Below are 23,369 nucleotides of genomic sequence, written 5' to 3' on the forward strand. Positions count from 1 at the left end.
TTCAGCCAGCCAACTAGTAACAGACAGTGCAACGCCTACGGGCTAGGCGCTGCACATTACATGTGTGAAGCCTAGCTCTGAGGTGCTGCACTGCTGGGTGCGGGCCCCGGGGCTGCCACGCTGGACAAACGTGCAACGCCTCAGAGCTGGGCGCTGCACCGTAGGGTGTGGCGCCTCTGTGTCAGGCCCCACTCAAAAATGTCAGCCGAGTGAAATTTTTTTAGAACAGTTCATTTTGTGAAATGATTTCGTCCACATGTTAAAATTGTCAAAATTGCCACCCCTAGTTTTCGCTCGTGGCACCAAATTTCGTTTTACTTTCTCTTGCAAGAAAATGAGCAAGTTTTCGGTTTCGCTGGGCAATCAAAGGCACTATTTTATGGCTGCATTCACATCTTTTGGGAGTTACTCCTATACATCTTTAAATCTCGCTATAATAAACTTGTATACAGAGATAGAGAGGCCGGTCATCATGCCCAAATCGACGCACCATCGAATTGATTGACTCGCTGATAACCTGCGAAACCCGTCGAGTGTTGACCCCACTCTCGACCGTTGGCTGCGAGGGGCACGCCACGCCGCACGCCTATGCCCGACCGTTGCAGCCTCCTCCCTACCCTCCCCGACGTTTCAAACCCGCGGCCCCGCATCCGGTGCCCATCTCCTATCCGACGGCCCTCCCCTTCCCCAGCTCCCCCCTCCCCTTCTCCCCAGCCCCAGTCCCCGCTACTGTTTCGACTTTACAAGACACTGACCACCAACGCCTCTCTCCCTCTCTCCGCCTCTCCCCAGATCAAGAGCCAAGAATCCGGTCAAATTTCGAGATCTTGCTCCGACTTCGGGCCGTTAGTGCATCTCTCTTGCCGGGATTTTGCGAGATTTCCAGCGAGCCGTGCGAGTGGGGGAGCTGCTGGGGTCGTCCATGCTCAGGTCGAGCTTCTGACCAGATCTTGTCGGACGAAGATGCCGGTCTCCACGCGCTCGCAGGCCAGCGCCATCAAGGGCGGCGACCCGGGCGCGCGCCAGTGGAGCTCGTCGGCGGCGCGGGTGCCAATGTCGGCCCCGGGCCGCGACGCCGCGGGGCGCCGGGCGTCGCTCCTCCCCAACACGCACCACGGGCTCAAGGAGAAGATGCGCGCGCTCAACCTCTTCTACGAGCAGCACAAGCAGATGCTCGCCTCCTCGCAGGGCGGCGCCGCCATGCGCCGCAGCCGCACCATCCCGCACGCCAACGTCGGGGAGGACAGGGACGAGAACGCTGGGGAGGAGGAGGAGGGGGAGGGGGCCAGGCGTCACCGCGACGCCTTTGCTCCGCTCCCCGAGGCGGCGGTCCTCAGGGACAGGGAGAACAACATGGGGCCTCCGGAGGCGAGGGCCCCTTCCAAGAACGACAAGGTCGTCGTCTTCTCGCGGCCGCCGGAGCCCAAGGAGAAGGAGAACGTGGCCCTCGCCGCCAACGTCATGTCCTGCCCCGTCAAGAAGGCGGCGCCGGCTCTCCCCGCGCTGCAGGCCAGGAAGCTCTCACTCGGAGGAGGCATCGGCGGCAAGCTCAAGGCTGTAGGGGAGATGGGGGCTGCCAATGCTGACGCAACAGGGAGCCGGATCATGGTCTTCGTCAGGCTGCGGCCCATGTCCAGGAAGGAGAAGGAGGCCGGGTCCAAGACCTGCGTCAAGATCGTCAACAAGAAGGACGTGTACCTCACGGAGTTGGCCTCAGAGAACGACTACCTCCGCCTGAAGCGCGTGCGAGGTCGCCATTTCTGCTTCGACGCTTCCTTCCCCGACTCCACGGCGCAGGCCGAAGTCTATAGCACCTCGTAAGAATCGCACTACCTTCAATCAATTTCTTTACAATGCACATGTTTCAAACAATTATTTCATTATTTGGTTATATTAGAAAGAAACAATATACCAAGATGCAGTTGTTTGTGCTCTTGAATTTGGAAGTGATAAATCTGCGGATGAAGCTGCATACATCTTTTATGACTAGATTCGATAGTAGGAGACACATTTTTATGATAGTTGAGAAAATGGTTACAGAAGTGGTAGTATTTGTGAAATGTTGGGCGAGAGTAATGGTAGGTCTAGGATATTGATTACAGGAGTGAGCTAATTTCTTGAATATTAGGACAAATCAATGGTATAGTATGTACTTGCAATGTTTTCTCAATTGCACTTCTCCACTTCCCTGGCATTTAACATGAGTCCAATCCTCCATTCTTATATTGCAGAACAGCAGATCTTGTCGAAGGTGTTTTGCAAGGGAGGAATGGGACCGTGTTTTGCTATGGAGCAACAGGGGCTGGGAAGACCTACACAATGCTCGGGACCATGGATAACCCTGGCGTAATGGTGCTCGCAATCAAGGATTTGTTCTTGAAGGTGAGGCAGAGGAGCTATGATGGCAACCACTCGATTCAGCTGTCGTACCTCGAGGTCTACAATGAGACAGTGAGGGACTTGCTATCTCCTGGTAGACCCCTCCTTCTGAGAGAAGACAAGCAGCAGGTATTCTAGCCTATAACCATCTTTCAACCAATGAAGCAAGCTTTTGTTGAGAAACTTTACTCTTGGTGATATCAAGTTAGTAGTCCTCCTAGTAGAGTAAAATTAATCAGTTCGAACAGAACGAAAAAGTATATTATGTTGCCAAATGATCCATTCTGTATGTTCTGTACGCATTTTGCAGTATATGTACAATTTATACCCCTTCTTATTATGAATATTCTAACAGATAAGTGTATTGTGCATTCCAGGGAACTGTTGCTGCTGGTCTTACACAATATAGAGCATACTCTACAGATGAAGTAATAAGCTCTTCCTTAGTTACTACTCTCACCGCCCTATAATATAAGAGCGTTTTTGACACTAGCGTGGTGTCAAAAACACTCTTATATTATGGGACAGAGGGAGCATTGCTTTGCAGTTGGCAATGAAAATGATAATAACATTCTTGACATTGTTCATCACAGGTTATGAAATTACTTCAGCAAGGCAACCAGAATAGAACAACTGAACCAACTCGAGTTAATGAGACCTCATCGCGCTCCCATGCAATACTACAGGTGAATGTCAATCATGCACTTTCACTACTACTGAAAAACACGGTCCCACGAACTGCATAAATATAAACTATTGCAAATTTTGCAGGTTGTCGTGGAATATAGATACATGGATGGAACTAGTGTTGTAACACGAGTTGGAAAGCTCTCACTCATTGATCTTGCTGGATCAGAGAGGGCTATAGCAACTGACCAACGCTCACAGAGGTCGCTGGAAGGAGCGAACATAAATCGATCTCTCCTCGCACTCAGCAGTTGCATCAATGCTCTTGTGGAGGGGAAGAGGCATGTGCCATATCGCAATTCCAAGCTGACCCAGCTCCTCAAGGATTCACTTGGGGGATCCTGCAACACTGTCATGATTGCAAACATCAGCCCTTCGAATCTTTCCTTTGGTGAGACACAGAACACTCTTCATTGGGCTGATCGCGCCAAGGAGATAAAAACAAAGGTATGAAAATATGATTTTATGAACTAATATCTTGTAACATTCTACTGAACAGAACTCGTGACAAAATGAATAATCTTGTAATTTTTCAGCCATTGACCGCTGGGAATGAGGAAGTTTTCAAGGCGCCAGATTCTGATACTGATCAGGCCAAGCTAGTACTGGAGCTTCAGAAGGAGAACAGTGAGCTGAGGCAGCAGGTGGTGAAGCAGCAACAGAAGCTGCTGACTGTTCAGGCTCAGTCACTTGCTCCCAACGGCTCGCCACAACAATGTGCTGCCCCCTCACCTCACATTACCACCACGCCATGCTCAACGCAAAGAAAGGTGAAGCGGTCTATTCTAGACGGGAGCTGTTTCAGCACACCAAATTCTAAGAGGCCAGCAGACAATGCAATGGTCCGGGATCTGCAGAGGAAAGTGAAGACCCTGGAGTCCGAGATCGAGAAGATGAAGAAGGAACACTTTCTGCAGCTCAAGCAGAGGGACGAGTTCATCCGCGGTTTGATCAACAGGAAGAACTCAAATGACCCTGAACCAGCAACAGCTGAGAGAAGAGTGATCACAAGGGCAAGCCTACGTAAGGCCGAGAAAGATGCAGGTGAGCTGAAGAGCCCGAGCCACCGGTTCACGTCACCTGTGCCTACGGCTAAGAAGCGTACCTTCTGGGACTTTGGAGGCGAAAGCCCTTCAGTTCTTGCTGGAAATGGGCGGAAGACTCGGAGCCATGTAGCTGCTGAAACTCCAATCAGGGTCCCTTCAATGCTACTTCAGGTATAGTCCTTGAGCTCACATCACTCCCAAGAGTTTATTAGTTCTATAATATGGGCAGCATATAAATTACTCCTACGTTTCTGTTGCTGCCGGGGCCTCACCCTGCATTACACTTTGTTTCAGCCGGGATTCACACGCCAAAGAGCCTAGCAGCACTGGACCTGGACCCTCAGGAGACGAATGAATGCAGAGGATAGACATGTTCATATCTTACTATTTTTTCTGTCAGCTATACTAATTGGAGTTTATCATATTAAATTCAGTTTGCCTGGGCTAACTGAACCAGCATAGAGTTTTATTTATTAGCTTCTATGTCCATTTAAATTATTGAAACTGTACAATATTTGGTCAGGGGAGAGAACATTTATATTTGGTAACTGGAGCAGGTGTTACACATTTTCCATCTGAATGTTGCTCAAATTTGGCAAAACAAAATGACAGTTATATAAAGTTAAGGGCAGTTCTCACTTTTGTTGTTTGTATGCAATCTGAATCAAAATGAATGATGCCCTGCAAGAAGAAGAAACAGAACCAGGTCCATATGCATCTGAGTATAAACTTGCACAAATGAACCACAATAAATAACATCCTAGTTTTCTAGGAACATAATTACCATCGACAATCAAGCAAGATAAATCTTCATCTAATTCGTTGAGTTACATCAGTTTGTTGAGGACAGACTTCGCCTCCTCTTCAGCCACATTCTCTTGGTTGGTGCAACATCGTGCTGCATGGTCTCCATCGGAAATGCTTCCCTCTGCGAAGGTGATTTGCTAGTGCTTTCTCCTTGCACATACAACGGATTCATAAATGCCTGATACGATGATGCGACTTCTACTGGCAATTTGTCTTGAGCTTCCTTGGCAATATCCTCTGAAAGTCCAGCCTCTTCTGCTGACTTGGATCTTGTGTCCAGTTCCATTTCTTCAAATCTACTACCACTGCTGCAGCTCCCACTGTCACTGGAGTAGCTACTGCTTGTTCTATCCTCCGAAGTAGAGCTCTCGCTGAGCGTATTAAAGACCGTAATGCTTTCTCTATGTGCGCCGTGAAATGAGTGACTCTTGTGCTTTCCATTGTAAAGGGGCAATATGGAAGAGCCTTGTCTCAAGCCCAGGACGTCCCTGCCAAGACTGTATGATGTGTACAGCTTCCTCTCAACACCATCCTTGGCTTTCACCATTTCACCCAATTGCTCCAAAGTTTTGTTTGAAGAGGCGCCTTCGACGTCTTCGACCGCCTTCTGCTCTAACTCAGAGATAATCTTGCCTAAGACTCTCCTCTTGCTGTGAAGAGAACGCTGCGTTTCAGAAGGTAGATGTCAGACTCAGACCATAGTTCAGGGAAGTCACCCTAAACTATGTTTCTAGTATACGTACCCTCTTTTCCAGGAACTTTTGCAAGCCATTGTTTTGAAGCTTTTTCTTCCTCCAGAAGATGCAGCAAAACCGCACAATTACCGCTAGTACCACAATGACAACGAGTTGGAAAAAGAACAAAAGAAGGACATGGTTGTGGTCACCTGATGGATGTACATTACTTAGTTGGTAATTATGCATTTCTAACTAAACAACAGCAACAAAAGAAGAAAAATGTCACAACTTGAATGTCACCTGGATCACCATGAACAAACTTTGGTTTTGCTTTTCTGCAAGTCCAAGCAATCTTTTGCCCTTGCAGAACAAAGAGGTGAAGTACTCGGTAAGACAATACAACATTAGGATGGAAAATCAACTAGATACATGAGAAAAGAAAGCATACTTCTCGTGTAGCATTGCACGGTGTTGCCGATTCCTGTGACAAGAAATTTCAGGAGCTCAAAGCTTTGCAAATTAGTTGATATCAGGTACTCCCTCCATCCCAAAATAAGTATTAAATCAGCGACACCTATTTTGGGGCGGAGGGAGTATAACTTTACCAATTACTTAATCGAGGATTCAAGAGCTAAACAAGACTTACTTGCAGAAGATAGAGCAGTGAGAAGAATGGTCTCATCTAGTGTAAAGTAGTCCAGGTCACTACCGGACAACAAATTCGATAATTCTCCTGGTAAGGAAATGAATACCACATAAAAAAATAGCTTTACGCCACCATTTTGGAGGAACAAGAATGACACATTCATATAAAGAACGAAACAAACCAGGATACTTTTCAGTCCAGTAGACCGTTCCAGTTGCTGGAGCCAACAAAGTAAACAAGATGCTTGATGGCTTCATCGCCGATACATAGGTGTAATCACCGATAGTTTGACTTGATTTTGCCTCCATTATGGTCTGGCTGATGTAGACCGAAAACCCTGAGCAGTCCAGGACTGGACTTGAATGGATCACTGAATTAGGTGCTGTTCTTTGAAGAAACTTTCTGATATCACCATCAGGAGAAATTGAATACAAGATCCCATCTAACGAGCCAATTGATATCCAACCTGTTACAACAGTTGAACAAAGTAGCATGAAAGGTGATATATGATACTCCCTCCGTAAACTAATATAAGAGCGTTTAGAATATTAAAGTAGTGATCGAAACGCTCTTATATTAGTTTACAGAGGGAGTACAAATTATCATGCAAATAGATGTTCGGTATACGAATGTTGAAGAGAATGCAGTTAAACAAAACAATTAAAGTCCCATGAGAATTAAACAGCTCCAGATGCGAATGAATTAGCGAAGGAACAAACATGTTTCAAAATCCAGATGGATGATTTACCATTGGAATCCACAGCTGGCAAGATTTTCTCATTACTAAGTGGACCAACACTCAGCTGCCATGAAATGTTTCCTGACAGTACATCAAGCCCCATGACAGTTGACTTTCTCGGAAGGACAATGTATAGGCGGCCATTATTTCCCGGTGCAATTGTCACGACTTTGTCGATCGAGCTCAAGTCTTGGACCCATCTATACTGACGGCTATGAATGTACATGGAATAGAGCTGGCCTTCGGTATTTGATATCTGCAAAGTCATATGAAATTAAAATGGCAGGGTGAAAAAGATGAGAAGACTAAACCATGGGAGTTACAGAAAAACACTGCCCAGTGAAATAAGGCCTTACATAAAGAGTGCCCTCGCATTGATCAACAATTGGAGATGAATTGAAATAGCAGGCTGAGATGTTGTTGCCCTTGCAGCCTAGACGGTAACCGAAGCGATCCACCACAGGCCCGGCACTCCACTGCAGCTTCCCGTCACGCAACGAGAAAGAGAAAAGACCACGGTTCCTAATGGTGATGAAAAGAGATGCATAGCTGCTGCTGGTGGATAGGCCGATGATCTCCTTGGACCTCCCTGGTGGTGAACCGTGACTGAAAAACACTTGTGATGTTGGGGCACTGGTGTGTAAGTTTTGTGGAGTTACTTTTATGACCTTATCTTCTGCCACCACGTATATCTGCACAATCGATTCACCTTATTCTCTGCCACCACGTATGAGTATGAAAGCGTGTTCACAATGCAGTGTTCACAACGCAGCAGCAATGAGAATTGGATTTACCTTGTCCCTCTCGGCAACCAAGCTGATCTCTTGTTTACAGTTGTATCCAAGGGGAATGATCCACGCGAAGGATCCGTTTGGCTCGAAAGCGAGTAGGTTCTTCCCGGAGCAAGCGACGAGGCGGCCGCCGTGGCCGATGAGAGGGGCCGAGAGGGCACGGCCGACACCCGGTGGTATATGGGCTGCAAGCAACGCAAAACTCATCCAGTAAGTCAGGAGGCGCAACCCTGCGTGCGTGGGCAAGGAAACTGCAGACGGTAGTAGAAACCAAAGCAAGGGGATCGGTCGTACGGTTTTCAGCGGCGCTTGCATTGAGCCTCTGAAGCGCCGGCGAGGAGCGCGCGTCGCCGATGAGAGAACACAGGAGCAGGCATAGGCGCGGCAACAACCTCATCGCCATGGCTGCGCGGTTGCGGAGAGGAAGAGTTTTTCGAGCAAGTGGAAGGACGGGGTGGTTACATTCAGAGAGCGGAGTGGAGGCGGCGGTTCTTCCAGCGGCAGCAACTCGCCCTCGGAAGGAAACTGAGCGGGGGCCAGGGATAGGGATGGTCACGACTCGCCCTGGGAAGGAAACTGACAAATGAAGGAATTTCTCGCAATCGTCGTGGACTCGCTGCATCTCAGCGTGTACGTGCCTACTACCGAGCCTTCGTGTCTGCTAGGCCCTTTGCGGCTGGCCAATACATGCCCCCATAAACGTCCGTTTTGAAACTTTATTTATCCGTTCATATATCCATTTTCCATTTTTGCCTTCATATATTCGGTCATTTGCACGTGATTGATAAAGATGAAGAGAAATAAAAAAAATGAAATAAAGAAAAAAATGTGGTTCGGGTGGGCTCCGTCCTACGTGGCCGACTCATCGGACATGTCCGCGAGCCCTTATATTCTCTCTATATTTGTCCTTAATATAAGGATTTGCGGACAGCCCAGACATATAAAGGATTAAGTCAATTTTTTCCTTCTCTTGTCTGGTCATTGATGAGGCATATCCGCGGACTTTTGAGGAGTCTGATTGTAGATGCTTTAATACCCTAATCAATCAGGCCTAATAGTTGTTTTTTTTAGAAACTTCGGGCCTAAAAAAGTTGAGCGGTTAATGTTCCTACTTCCCAACCGAAAGGCGACTTGGTGCGCCCCCCCTCCCCCCACCTTGGGGCCCGGGGCGGCCATGGAGAATGGATCATGGTCGCTCGTCGCCAGCTCCGGAGCTTGACGTTCCATCGTCGCACTGCCGTCACCCCCACTTGCTTCCCGCTTCCTCGCGTAACTGCATCGCAACTTTTTTTAGGCAAACTGCGTTTGCAACTGCGCCTTGGTTTGGGAATGGAACTCAAGCACAAAAAAGACATGCGGCGATCTGGGTTGTGTGGGGTTGTAGGCTCAACTGTGGCCTGGTGGGCTACTGAACTAAACGGCCTATATGTATCGAGGTTTGGAGCAGAAATCCAATTCCACTCTTTGGAGCATATGCTCCAGTGCACTAAACATATATCTTGTATTCACCTAAAAAATGTATTTTACAAATGTCAAAAAAATCTTTAAAAATAGATTGATTCATTGTAACACTCAAATATTACCTGTAAATTTTTAGGCGGAAAACCTAAGCATTTTGGCTTGTGTAAATTTTTTTTTGAACCTCAAATATTATCTCCAAATATGACGCTTAATTTTGGTTTTTCATCGACGAACCATTTCTATCCGTTTTCGCATGAAAATTGTCAAGTATGCTTGTTACACTTAGAACATTTACACAAAAATCAGAGTTTTAAAATTAAATGTACTACTCCCGATTCCATCCAGAAATACTTGCGAGAAAAATGGATAAAAATGAATGTATGTAAAACTAAAATATATTTAGATACATCTATTTCTTCGACAATAATTTCAGACAGAGGAAGTATTTTTTTTACTTACTGTCCATCCGAGAGCAGATGCACCCCAAAGCGAAAACGGCCATCGGTTTGGAGCCCCTGCTCTGTGATTCTTGTTGTTTGCTTTACAACATCACACCTACGAAGCAAATTATGAGGCATACATGACTAGACATGCTTTTATTTTTAACTACTGTTTTCTGGATGATAATCTTTCTAGATTTATTGTTTCACATGTAATAAACAAATCTTTAATCGTGTTGAAATAAAGTGAACCATGAAGACTTTCTCTAAAAAAATGAGGGGTACCTGCTGGATGGGCCTTCCAGCGGCGATGCACTGAGGGGTAGCCTTGTGGTGCACCCTGCCACCGCCATACGTCATGCGTCAGGTATACCCCATGAAAACATGTTTTTTCATCCATTTTGAATTTTTTTCAAGGATTTTTATTTTTCTTGGATTTTTAAAATTTTCAAGGTTTTTTAGGTTTTTAAAATTTTCAGGATTTTTTGTGCTTGCGTTCCATTCCCAAACCTTGATACGTATCGGGCTAGTGAACTGAACGGCCTAAAGGTTTGGATTTTAAATTTTGGGTTTTTTCAAGGTTTTTTAGGTTTCAAGCGAGGTATAGCCGCGCCCGCGGAAATGCGGGCGAAGATAAACTTAATCGGGCCTCCTTTGTACAGCAGGATGAGGAACGGGGGGGAAGAGGAGAGGATTCCTAGCCCTAAAAAAAGAAAAAGGAGAGGATTCCTCAACCAGTAGCCACCGGCCGATGGCGACGACGGCCACGGGGTACGGCTGCTCGGCGGCGCTGTCGTTCCCGGGGAGGGGGAGCCCCTTCGCCGGTCGCTCGCCCCCGTCCCGCGCTTGCCGCACCTCCTCCAATCCCAAGCTCCGGACTCCCGCTCCTAGGTACGCTCCGGACTAGCTTCTCCCTGCGTCGGATTCAGCTCAGCAATGCCTAAGCGGTTGTGTTGCTCTCCTTGCAGCCTGAGGGTTTCATATCGTCGTAGGCGACTGTATGTCTGTGCGTGCTCCGGCGACGTTGATCCGTACGCCTCGGCGGCATCACCGGCGGTGAGAACCCCCCCCCCCCCCCCCCCCCCCCCGGCCAGGGATGAACTGGTTTCCGTGCTGCCTGCGTGGTTAATGAAAATTGGAGTAGTTAATGATGGTTAGTGATTCTGCAGTTGTGGATTTAACATCAATATGAACTATAGTTAGCTGCTTCAAATATCTAGTACTAGTTAACTAATTACTAGGACTTTGGACCTGAAATACCACATAACACAGGGATATATAACATCATCCATGTGTAACTCACTGGTCACAAGAGGAAGCAGTGTACAATACCTTGCGAACCACTACTCTGAATGATGTATGATGTTCATAATGTACTCCCTCCGGTCCTTTTTACTCTGCATATTAGGTTTGACCGAAGTCAATCTCATCCAACTTTGACCAAGTTTATACAAAAAATTATAGACATTCACATAACAACACCAATATCATTAGATTCTTCTTGGAATGTATTTTCATATTATATTTATTACATATTATAGATGCTAATAATTTCTAATATAAATTTGGTCAAACTTAGCAAAATTTGATTTTCGGCAAATCCAATGTGCAGAGTAAAAAGGACCGGAGGGAGTATTAACATTAAGCTTGTCAGGTTATTAGAACGAGGCACGGTTTGTCAGCAGTTCCTTTTATGCACCGGTTGAGGTCACTGGTTGAATACGCTTGTGCAATCCTATTCCAGTTCAAATAGAAAGCTAAACATATCATAGATGATGTATTTCCATTCTTTCAGTTTTGTACTTTTAGGCATTTTTAGATGGCGGATTATGCCAGCCCCCACCTAATACTCGTGCAGCAATGTTCCTTTCAAAAGTTTGCACAAACCATAGCTGACGAATTGGGTAGACTGAAAGCTTAATGATGTAAATATTCATCCATCATATAACATTAAATTGTATTGTATGAAAACACACTTGTTGTCACACTGGTGGGAATAAATGAACAGAAATAACTCTTGTTCTCGATGATGGTGAGTCATTTTGAAATGGTGATACTTTTGATTGAATATTATTTCTGCATTTTTTACACCATTTACCTATTATCGCTGAAATTGAAGCATCATACTGCGGATTAACCGGTTGACTAGAATAGCTTTAAAACAACCTACGTTTCTTATGTGATATCGCAGGAAGCTAGTTTTGATATAAAGCTGCCTAGAAGAAGCTTGCTTGTTCAGTTTACATGTAATAAATGTGATGCAAGGACAAAACGTTTGATAAACAGGGTGGCCTATGAAAGAGGAACAGTTTTTCTTCAGGTAAATTGTTCAGTGTGTTTATATTTACTTAATTTGTACAGCCAGCAGCTTTGCTTATATTAGTACGGACCTTATCTGCCTACCACTCTCTTTTTTAATATTAAAACAAGACCATGTCTATGCTCATTTATTTTCTGAGATATGCTGCTCATTATTTTCTAACATGCACTGCACACACAGTGCGCAGGGTGCCAAGTGTATCACAAGTTTGTTGACAATCTTGGTCTAATTGTCGAGTATGACCTACGAGAAGAAAATGGGGTGAACACTTGTACTGAAGACTGATTTGGAATGTGTTATTAGAAGCCAGACATGCTAAGTTTCCTTTAAAATCATTAGGTTTGAGTCTTGACAAAATTGATTATTTGAATCTTGTAGACTGCTTATATTGAACAGTATTTCTGCATTGAAATAGCTACCAATACTCATTTCATAACTGGGTTAATATGCATTCAAATGGTATAACTGTTCACAATACCAGATTATCTTATTGTTACCAAAATTGATCTCTTATTATAGCAAAATGATACATTGTTGCCCGAAGTTCCTGGCACTAATTGTACGATATTCGCACTGTATACACATCATTCTTTGCTCCCATCTTGCTGATCTTGATTGTCTGGAACATCACTTTTTGTCATCATCTCTTTCTCTTGTTCTTCCTCCTTTGCTACCTGGTCCACATTTTCCTGTTTGCCAGCGCCATCTTTCTTTCTCTTGAGGAACTGGATAAGACCTTCAAGTGCGACGTCCGTCTCTTCATTCCTCATGAGCACCTCTGCGACCTCTGCTGGAGTCACCATGACCTCCTTGATCAATTCTTCGATCTCCGGGTATGTGGCATGGTGATCTATAGAGTGGTAGTTGGAGGCCAAGATTCGAAACGACTCTGGGCAGCAGTACCCCATGTGAATGTGCATGTCCATCCTGCCAGGGCGCAGAAGCGCAGGATCGAGCCTTTCTTTGTAATTTGTTGTGAAGATAATTATTCTCTCCTCCCCACTTGTTGACCAAAGCCCATCAACGAAGTTGAGTAGCCCGGATAGTGTCACCTGTTGGAGATAGCACATAGGACATCAGAATGGAAAGAAAACTAATAGGAACTCAGCAATGCAAGGGAAGTATCATTCCAAGTGTCTATCTAACCTTGTCCTCTGAAGGGTTGGATTTGGTGCCCTCCTGACCTTCCTCCCGCTGTTGCAGCTCGACAGTGCAGTCGATGTCCTCAATGACAAGAATTGACCGGTTGGTCATCCCGATGAGCAACCTCCGAAGTGTTGAGTTCCAGTTGACCTCAGTGAGCTCAAGATCATATACATCAAATTTGAGGTAATTGGCCATTGCTGCAATCATGCTTGACTTGCCAGTCCCAGGTGGGCCATACAGCAGGTACCCTCGTTTCCACGCCTTGCCGATCTTCTTGTAGTATTCCTTTCTCTTGACAAACCTCTCGAGATCATCCATGACTGACTGCTTGAGCTTGTGATCCATGGCAAGCGTGCTGAAGGTTGATGGGTGGTGGAGATCAATGGCAAACCATGACTCACCTTCGTTCATGTAGATCTTGAGCGTCCTGTTCTGCTCTTTGATTTTCTTGGCCACGGCGAGGATGTGAGGGAGGTAGGAGGTAAGTGCTTTGTCCTTGTGCTTCCTGTGGAAGCTCATCTCGAAGGACCGGACCTCAAGCTTGAAATTGCCGCTGCCGCCACGGCCGTTGGCGTTGCTGCTGCTGGCGCTGGAGTTGTCCCGGCAGACAAGGCGCCACTTGAACTCGGTGCCCTCATGGACATCGGCCATCTCTTCGCCCTCCTCCATGCTGAACATCATGCTCTTGGTCTCGTCGACGCGGCTGACCCGGAGGCGCTGCATGTCGGTGTTGATCCGCGTCGCAAGGTACGCCCGGGCGGCGTCGTAGAGCTGGTTGTTGGCCCACCCCTCGGTCTCCTCTATGATGATGGTGTGCTGGGAGGACATGTGCGAGCGAAGGTAGCCCATGCCGGAGAAGAGCAGGTCACGCACCTCGTACGGCACCAGCTCGTTGACGACGCCCCGCACCAGCATCGCGGACGCCGCGAGGGAGGCCGCCGTGGTGACGGCCTTCTTGTACGACTCCATGGCCTTGTCGTAGGAGGCCATGGCCGGCGGCGGGCTAGGGGCAAAGTCACTCCTCTGCTTTCGCCTCTCACTTTCCTTCAAGACCAAGTAGTGCTGGGAGATTTGAACCTTCCAAGCAGTGATGGTGCTGGTCGGTGTTGAATGGGGGCGTTTAGCTGGCGCGCGGTTTTATAGCTGGCTTGGTTTGCGTGGAAGTGGTTGGATGACGGGTGAGTCAGTCAAGCTAAATAATACTGTAGTATTGGTCTGAGTGGTGCGTTGTCCAGAAAGGAGGCCTTGGCCAAAGTAGAAAAATGGCATCACACTACTTGGTGGGTTTTTTCCTAATGGCACGGCCATGTTCCTTGGGTGGCCGTGCAAAACAAACGCTAGAAATGGCCTCAAAGCCGAACCGACTACCTGCTGGACCCCCACTTTGCGTTTGAGGAGATGGTTGTCTCTTCATGCCTGCTGTTGAGTAGGAGTACTAGTACTAGTATTCCTGTTGATACTAGAATGCGTTGTCGACAAACCAATGATGTAGTATGTGCTTGAGAATCATGAGCATATTTGTTTCCAGGGCCCACGGTAGTGAAAGCACATGCTTTTGTTTTGGTGCTGTCAGGCGCTGTAAAAGAATGCATGCACAAACGGGTGAATTTCCTGTTCGTATTTGCTTTTTATTACTGGGCGCTCTGTTCAAATTTGTTGAAGTTGCACCACACGAGGAACACGTATGCACGATTAACATGCTGCCTGACAGGCACAGATGGGATGGTTGCGGGGAAACCCTTGCAAATGCACACGCACAATGACGTTTTTTGATGCTTTTTTGGAGCCTTGTGCAGGGTAAAGCAAGTTTACAACTGTCTGCATAGACTTGACGGCCAATTTTGCGTGATGAATAGTCTGCCACTTGTAGCTGTCGGCAGTTGGCGGCGAGTTTCCATAGGAATTTTCTGCAGCTCTCACAACCGTCTATACTGCGTGTTTCCTTTTGGTCTCGTGTCCCCGTCACGTTTCCATGCCCGGCGTATGCGAGAGTCCGGCTGCTGCTGACTAACAACGGTTGACGCCCGAGTAGCACTGATTTAGGTATCGTGCAGGGGAAGGAAGGGATTTTTTTTCATTTCATTTTCGTGTCTGTTGCCACCCTCAAAAAAGAAAAAGGAAAGGAAGAAAGAGCGTGTGTTGCCACTTGCCAAAGTTTCCCTGCATTGGGGGATGCAAGTAGAGGGATGCATTTGCATTGGGTCACCATGACATGACAGTCTGAAGGGGTAGCTCATAAACTATGAATCACTTTTTACACAAATATTGTGATCTTTGGAAGCGAATGAAGTAGGCTGGGCCAGTGGATCGGCCGCATCCCTACGCACTCCATTCTGCAAATCTGCATCACAAAATTCTCTTCTTTTTTTCAACATAATAAATCTACGCGTACAGGAGTCATAATATGGCTATAAAAAAAACTTTCAGTAATAATATGGTTATAAGTGTGAGGAAGGATGGATGGGGTTGCTGGTCAGCGTAAAAAGCACTTTGATCGCGTGCATCTAACTTTTTGATTAAACAGGAGGGACCAGGGGTACTACTTTTGGTCGAGTCGAGTAGGCCGTGTAGAACGATGAGTCATGAGACTTGACGTGTCCTCAGTGCCGTGGTTTGGTTGGGTTGGGAGAGGAAAGCGAGAGATCGGGCGGGGAGCGAAAACATCAGTTCAGTTAGGGCATGTACAATGGTGCTATCTTAGGATTGCCACGTAGGATAAATGATGAGGTGGAGGAGAGAGAACTCGTAAGAAAAGGCTTGTCTTCTCTTATTTAAGATAAGACAAGAGATGATCTCTTAGCACAATTTGTCTCACCATGTTTTAAGGAATTGCTAGTTATTGAAGATAAGGCTAAGATATAACCTATTGTAGACATACTTTTTTGTCATCTCTAAATTACATGCAAGACTTAAGATAAGACTGTCTTATCAACCATTGTACATGCCCTTAGGCTAACTCTACCGTGCGACTCTATTCTGTCTCGTCCCGTCCGTTTGAGGTAAAATGGACAAACGAGACGGCTCAGCGCGCGACGGCGCGTCTTGTCTGTTTTGTGCCCGGGCCGATCCATTTCAAGCGCAAACTTGCGCCGGCTTTGGGTCGCGATGGACACCAAACGGACGCGCGCCTCGTCCGTGCCGGGGCCGCGTGGCAAGCGGCCACCTACCTCCCACCCGCCCACATCAATGCGCACGAACGGGCGGCTCCACTTGTCATCCGCACATCAAAAGGTTGCCATCCTTCTTTAAGTGGGAAGCATGGACGGGTCGTCGTCCACACTGCCCCACGCCACCCCGCGGCCTCCTCGAAACTCGACAGCGCCGAACCTAAACCCTAGCCAAAAACTCGTCGGCCGGCCGCTCGCAGTCATGGGCCTCTGAAACTATGGCCGCAAAGGCAAGCACGACCGCGAGGCTGGTTCCTCGTCGGGACGCCGCCGCGGCTCAGTGAAGGAGGAGCCCGCATCGCCATCGCCACCACATCGGGCCCCCGCACCGCCCGCGTTCTCCGTCGCGCCCACGGCCGTCGGCGAGCGCGACCGACACTACATCGAGGCGGCCGTCTGCCGCCGGTATTGGGATACGAGGACGCCGCTGCCCCGGAGCAACGTCCACCTCCCCAATAACTGGCACATGTCGGCCGATCGCGTGCCGATCCCGCCCGTCCCGCAGAGCGACCGTGCGCGCCGCCAGGAGATCCAGCGCCACCGCCGCCTCCTCTCGGACGACCTCTACTACGACGAGAGGTACGCCCCGACTCGCCATTGTGGGACACTTGGCTCCGCGATGAGCACGACGTGCGGCAGGTGTCGTTCTTCGCCGGCACGTCGACGGGGCGTCGGCGGCCACGTGAGCCCCGAGCGGCTCCCCAGGCGCGCGGGCACGCCGTCGCCATCTCCATCGCCACCCCCACCTCCTCGCATGACGGCGGAGGAGGAGGCCCGGCTCATGGCGCGTGTGCTGAAGGACTCCAAGCACACGCACGACGAGCATCAATGGGCGGACCTCGAGGAGACGATGGCCCTCTTCGCGGCTGGCGACGTCGCCATCCCCGAGCTGGAGATGGCACCAAAGAAGAAGGTGGTGGAGGAGCCGCCGGTGACCGCGTTCCACCCTGACCTGGTGGGCCAGGGGTGGAGCTGGTCGTGCTCCGCTGAGCAGATGGCGGCCGCCCTGGGGGCCGTGAACTGGTGCCCCACGCCGTCGCGGGCGCCGGAGCGGGAGGCCTCGCCTCGGGAGGAGGTGGTGCAGGCAGTGACCACCTTCCAGCCCGCCGCCCCCGTGCACCACGGACCGCCGGCCCACCTGTGGACGTCGCGGGACTACGTTGACATCGTCAGCGACGACGACGACACCTGCGGCCAGTGAAGACAGCGACGGCCACGGCATCGACGGGCGCGGCAGGAGCGCGCGGGAGGCGTTTTTTATTTTGGTTTTATGTTAATCATGAAACTGGGCCGTTTAAGTGGACTGAGAAACTGGGCCGTTTTATAACCGTAACCCTTATATATGTTTTATGTTTTTTTAACTGCGTTTATTTACCTTTTTAGTCATTTCATTTAAGTTTTTTAAAAAATTATTCACATCCACCCCGGACAGTTTTTGGGTGCGACCGCGCGTTGGACGCACCCACGACCCATCGGACAAACGCGGACACGGACGAATCCATCGACGCTCCAAAGGGACAAAGTCCAGCCAAACCAGACGTCCGTCGTTTAGGGTCGCGCGGTGGAGTTGTCCTTAGGCACGGCCTACGACTGAAAGGGGAGGACGTGCGTCGCGTACGTGCTTGGAGGAACAGGCACTTTTCACTTGCCACAGAAATGGTATCTGACGTGCAGTCTGCGCTAGTGCGCCAAGCACGCAACGTATCGTGCAGAGCTTTGCCCAAACAGGTTGTCCCACCCCATCCCATCCAATCGATCGCTGAAAGCGAAGGACCAGGCGCGGTGCCCTCCACGTACGTCCGCCGCTCTCGGAGTCGGAGTGGATGCGTCCAACCAGCCAACCGCGTATCGCTGGATCGCGCCAGCCGTTCTTTACTTGCTTTGTTTTTCTTTTGATGAAACGCTTTGTTTTCCTTTCTGCGGGGAAGAAACGCTTTGTGTTCGGTTTGTTGGTACAACGGAAAGCTTCTTCCACTCCCCGATACCAAAAGAAAGAAGCATTGATCGGAATGGAGGCTGTCACGGGGATTTCGGGGTAGCGCAACAGGATGATTTAGGTATGGGATTTACACCAGAAAATTATACACAGGATTGGGCTAGCCCAATCAGGGTTGTCGCATTCAAGGTTACACAAAGGGGTAATTTCCACAGGTGCATGGCGGAGCCAAACGGTTGTGCGTGGCGCCCTGCCCATCTGAGCAAGCTCATGGCTCACCTGATTTTCTAAGTAACATAAAACTACTACTTTATAGGTTAGGGTTTGAAAAAACTACCGGTTTTTATTTTTTCTCAGATAACTACCAAACGGGTGGTTGGCTGTTTCAGAAAACCCAAAACACTCGTTGCTAGCGATTTAACTCATTTTATGACAGGTCGGACCCATCCCTAAACAATCCGTTTGTTTGACTGCTTTGTTTGACCGTTACCTTACATATGAGACCCATGTGTAAGTTGTCTCTTCTTCCTCTATCTTCTCTTCTCTCCTCTGGCTCTTTCTTCTTCCTCTTCCCTGCCCGACTACTCCTACCCACCGACGGCCACCTCCACCATCCGTCGTGTGCCAAGACAAGGTCGACGACGGAAATGAAGGCTGCGTGGAGGAGCAGCCACAGAGCAGGAGCACGGCCGCTGCCACCCGTGTGCCATGGCGAGGAGCGCACCTTCAACGCCCAGGAGCAAGGGTCGCTGCCAGCCGCGCCAAGGAAACCAGGCCGCCACCATCCACACCAAGGAGCACGGGCCGCCACCAGCCACGCCATGGCCAAGGGCTCGGGCCGCCTCGCATAGGAACATGGGCCACCACCAGCCGCGCCATGGCCAGGAGCTCGGGTCGCCGCACACAGGAGCACGGGCCACCATGCGCGGTCACCAGGGAACTCTGCCACCTAGTGTGTCGCCCGCTCGCGCCGAGGAACGCAGCGGCCGAGCCGTCTTCTTTTGCCTGGACGGCGACTTGGCAGCCGGCAAGCTGTCGCCGCCGTTTCTATTGGCTCACGCGAGTTATCCTCAAGGGCCTGATTGCTTTTTCTGAAAACATTCAGGGACCCGATTGCTTTTTTTAGAAAAGTTACAGGGGTTATCTGTAAATGTATAAAAGAACAGATTTTTTATTAGAACATGACAAAGGGACACTGACATGTGGGTCCCATATGTAAGGTAACAATCAAACAGACGGTCAAACAAACGGTTTTCTTACATGCGGATCCCAACTGTCATAATCACGATCAATCTTAAAGCACTCTATGATTAGAGTTTTTTGAAACAGCCAACCACCTGTTTGGTAGTTATCTAAGAAAAATTAAAATTCGACAGTTTTTTAGAATCCTAGCCTGTAAAGTAGCAGTTTTATGCTATTTACTTGATTTCCATCTCTCCTAACATGGGTTATCCCATGCTCACGTCATAGACACAGCAAACGCTTTGTTTCTTCCACTAGCGATGCAACCGGCGACTTATTAACTCCTGCCTCAATAATCATAGCTACACAGTTGTATGGTCAGTCTCCAGGATGAAAAGATCAGAGCTCCATTCAAGTGTGAGAGATACACCCTCCATACATGCTGCGATCTCGGCTTCAAGCGCACTCGAACACCTCGGCAGGAATCGACAGGAGGCAAAGATCACATCGCCGTGATGATTTCGCGGGATCATAGCTGCAGCTTCGGCCCCGTCCGCTTCAGCAAAAGCACCGTCGACGTTCAGTTTGCATCGACCTATAGGGGGCTTGGTCTACTTTTCCGGCGGCCGGGGATTGTCCATAGGAGATGAGCAATCTCCCCTCTGCTTGTGCATGATCAGTCCTCAACACCATCTTTCCCTTCAACATATCTGCGTTTGGGTGTTGACAAATGCACATGAGCGACTCAATATAACTTGAAAGGAAGCGATGAGAGGCTTCAACTGGAGGCGCCGGCTTCTGGTGTGTAATCTCGTTGTGGACACATACCATACTGTCATGAGCACATGGAGGCGCTCATCCTCGTTACACTGGTGGAGAAGCTGTAGTAGCCAGCCTGGTCCCGTGTTGACGGTGGTCTTAAGTCTCGGCATGTGTCATGTCTTCTCCATAGTACACCAAAGTCCCAAGCACGTGGACATCTGCAAAACACGTGGAATGTGTCCTCGTATTCCACCCCACAAAATTTACAGATATCAGTTTCGACTATTTTCCTTTGTTTCCATATTAGCCATAGTAGCTAAAGAGTTTGTGACCACTCTCCAAGCCAGTACTCATACCTTAGGGGGAGCAGGGCACCTCCATACCATGTCCCGGATGGCTCTGGCGCCGTCTGGTGCCCTTCTCGTGGCACACGTAAAAGTGCGATTTTTTTCGTCGAGTGCCAGCTTGTACGCGCTCTTGATGCTTCTGCAGGGTCGGGCGCCCATGTGAGGACATCCTCAAGCTGACGCAAGGGATGGCCGAATCTTCAATATCTCTTGCACGTCAACCTACATGAAGTGAGTGCGAAGAGCAGCCTCATCCCAACGCCCTTGGTCGTCCAGCAGCTCTGAGACCCAGTGTAGGCGGCAGTTTGCCTAGTTGGTGATGACCCGATATGAATGTGGCCTCGGCAGCCACGTGTCTCTCGAGATTCTGACACTCTTGCCATTACCAATACGCCAGACCAAGCCCTTCTTGAGAAGGTCTAGTCCATGATGTATGGCATGCCATGTCGAAGATGCATTTCCTGGAAAAATAGTATCCTCGAGGGAGCCATTAGGATAACATTTAGCTTTTAAAACCCTCACACATAGGGCATATGGCTTCGTTAGAAGGCGCCAAGCTTGTTGCGCAAGCAACGCTTGATTAAAAAGGTGGAAGTCATGGAAACCCACCCCTCCTCTGCATTTAGGTTCAGTCATCCTGTCCCGGGATATCCAACGGGCCTTTCTTTTTCCTTCTTTTTTACCCCACCAGAAGTTGCGAACTAAATTGGTAAGGTCATCACAGACAGAGTATGTCAACTTAAACACACCCATAATGTAGGTAGGGAGGGCCTGACCAACCGCTTTTATCATCATTTCCTTTGTTGCTTGAGAGAGGGTGTCCCCCATAGCATTATTCTCTTCATCAACCTCTCAGTCAAATTCTGAAATATTCCTTTATGCATTCGACCATCAGGGGTTGGGAGCCCCAAGTATTTTGCTTCAAAATCCTCACTCTGAATTTGCAACACCTCACGTACCTCCTCCTGATCTTCCTTTGTACAACATGCACCAAATTGAATAGATCATTTCTGAGAATTAATTAGCTGGCTTGAAAGTGCAACTAATCCCCGGATGGTTTTGATAATTAATAAAAAGATATATGTCATTGATCTAATGAATATTGATGATAGATTTCAGAAAAGATCAATGATTGGCATGGCATGGACTAATGGATGTGGACCCCTCAAAATGTGAAGAACAATTTTTTTTTTGAGAAAATGTGAAGAACAAATTTGGCTACCACAAGACTCTACATTTTTGGTTTAGTGATCCAAATCACATTGAGTCCCTTAGGAAAGCCAATACTATTAAAATGAGGTGAAGTATTGTTGATGGGGTTGTTGCTCAAAGTGCTCAGTGATATTGCTCCAAAAACCCTCGGTCACTTTCCCAAATCACATTTGTCGAAAACCCTAATTCATCATTTTGGTCCCACCGATACATTCCATTCTAGACCCACCGAGATGACTATTCTACTGCCACACCCAAAACCCTAACATTTCGTGTTGGGGAAGGTTGCATGGAAAACAAAAACAAAATCTACGTACATGCAAGATCTATCCATGGAGATGCATAGCTATGATAGGGGAGAATATGTCTACGTACCCTCGTAGACCGTTTAGCGGAAGCATTTATCAACACGGTTGATGTAGTCGTACACCTTCATGATCCGCCCAATCAAGCACCGAATGTACGACACCTCCGCGTTCAGCACACGTTCAACTCGATGACGTCCTCGCCTTCTTGATCCAGCAAGACAGGCGAAGTAGTAGATAAGTCCCGGCAGCACGACGGTGTGGTGACGGTGGTGATGTAACTATCTCCGCAGTGCTTTGCCGAGCACTACGAAAATATGACCGAGAATGAACTAGAAGGAGAGGGGCGCCGCACATGGCTTGGGGATCATGGTGTGTGTGGGATCGAAAGTATGTCTAGAGGGGGGTGATTAGACTACTTGACCAAATAAAAACTTAACCTTTTCCCAATTTTAGTTCTTGGCAGATTTTAGCTATTTTAGGACAAGTCAAGCAATCATCACACAGTTCAAGCAAGCATGCAAATAGTATATTGGCAGCGGAAAGTAAAGCATGCAACTTGCAAGAATGTAAAGGGAAGGGTTTGGAGAATTCAAACGCAATTGGAGACACGGATGTTTTTCCCGTGGTTCGGATAGGTGGTGCTATCCTACATCCACGTTGATGGAGACTTCAACCCACAAAGGGTAACGGTTGCGAGAGTCCACATAGGGCTCCACCCACAAAGGGTAATGGTTGCGCGAGTCCACACAGGGCTCCACCCGCGAAGGGTCCACGAAGAAGCAACCACCCACAAAGGGTCCACGAAGAAGCAACCTTGTCTATCCCACCATGGCCATCGCCCACACAGGACTTGCCTCACTAGCGGTAGATCTTCACGAAGTAGGCGATCTCCTTGCCCTTACAAACTCCTTGGTTCAACTCCACAATCTTGTCGGAGGCTCCCAAGTGACACCTAGCCAATATAGGAGACACCACTCTCCAAGAAGTAACAAATGGTGTGTAGGTAATGAACTCCTTGCTCTTGTGCTTCAAATGATAGATAGTCTCCCCAACACTCAACTCTCTCTCATAGGATTTGGATTTGGTGGAAAGAAGATTTGAGTGGAAAGCAACTTGGGAAGGCTAGAGATCAAGATTCATATGGTAGGAATGGAATATCTTGGTCTCAACACATGAGTAGGTGGTTCTCTCTCAGAACATACAAGTTGGAATGGTGTATGTGTTCTGATGGCTCTCTCTTCGAATGAAGAGGAGGTGGAGGGTTATATTTAGCCTCCACATAAAATCCAACCGTTACATAGTTTTCCAATCTCGGT

The 23,369-nt window shown here is 48.2% G+C and overlaps 4 protein-coding genes across 4 annotated transcripts; 2 read left to right on the top strand and 2 right to left on the bottom strand.

The window, feature by feature from the left end:
• The first annotated feature begins 963 nt into the window (after positions 1-963).
• Positions 964-4,665, top strand: LOC125544193 (ATP binding microtubule motor family protein). Its single transcript, XM_048707779.2, has 7 exons — positions 964-1,817; positions 2,232-2,508; positions 2,757-2,807; positions 2,973-3,065; positions 3,151-3,513; positions 3,603-4,283; positions 4,407-4,665. The coding sequence occupies exons 1-7, from the start codon at positions 964-966 to the stop codon at positions 4,431-4,433; spliced, it is 2,346 nt and encodes a 781-aa protein (XP_048563736.2). The 3' UTR covers positions 4,434-4,665.
• A 142-nt stretch (positions 4,666-4,807) lies between these two features.
• GEX3 (gamete-expressed 3) lies at positions 4,808-9,230 on the bottom strand. The gene is made up of 10 exons (XM_048707780.2): positions 8,067-9,230; positions 7,776-7,957; positions 7,338-7,673; positions 6,991-7,237; positions 6,424-6,708; positions 6,243-6,329; positions 6,045-6,077; positions 5,897-5,956; positions 5,663-5,805; positions 4,808-5,583 (listed from the first exon to the last, which is right to left on the bottom strand). The coding sequence occupies exons 1-10, from the start codon at positions 8,392-8,394 to the stop codon at positions 4,945-4,947; spliced, it is 2,340 nt and encodes a 779-aa protein (XP_048563737.2). The 5' UTR covers positions 8,395-9,230; the 3' UTR covers positions 4,808-4,944.
• A 1,044-nt stretch (positions 9,231-10,274) lies between these two features.
• On the top strand, positions 10,275-12,429 carry LOC147979805 (uncharacterized). Its single transcript, XM_087547183.1, has 4 exons — positions 10,275-10,564; positions 10,642-10,729; positions 11,865-11,993; positions 12,174-12,429. Exons 1-4 carry the CDS (start codon positions 10,425-10,427, stop codon positions 12,276-12,278), a joined length of 462 nt encoding a protein of 153 aa, XP_087403309.1. The 5' UTR covers positions 10,275-10,424; the 3' UTR covers positions 12,279-12,429.
• LOC125544192 (AAA-ATPase At3g50940) lies at positions 12,171-14,234 on the bottom strand. Its single transcript, XM_048707777.2, has 2 exons — positions 13,140-14,234; positions 12,171-13,045 (listed from the first exon to the last, which is right to left on the bottom strand). The coding sequence occupies exons 1-2, from the start codon at positions 14,127-14,129 to the stop codon at positions 12,578-12,580; spliced, it is 1,458 nt and encodes a 485-aa protein (XP_048563734.1). The 5' UTR covers positions 14,130-14,234; the 3' UTR covers positions 12,171-12,577.
• Between the last annotated feature and the right edge of the window lie 9,135 nt (positions 14,235-23,369).

The sequence above is a fragment of the Triticum urartu genome, chromosome 3A (assembly GCF_056163025.1).
Source record: "Triticum urartu cultivar PI428250 chromosome 3A, HENAU_Tu73, whole genome shotgun sequence".
Classification (NCBI taxonomy): Eukaryota; Viridiplantae; Streptophyta; class Magnoliopsida; order Poales; family Poaceae; genus Triticum; species Triticum urartu.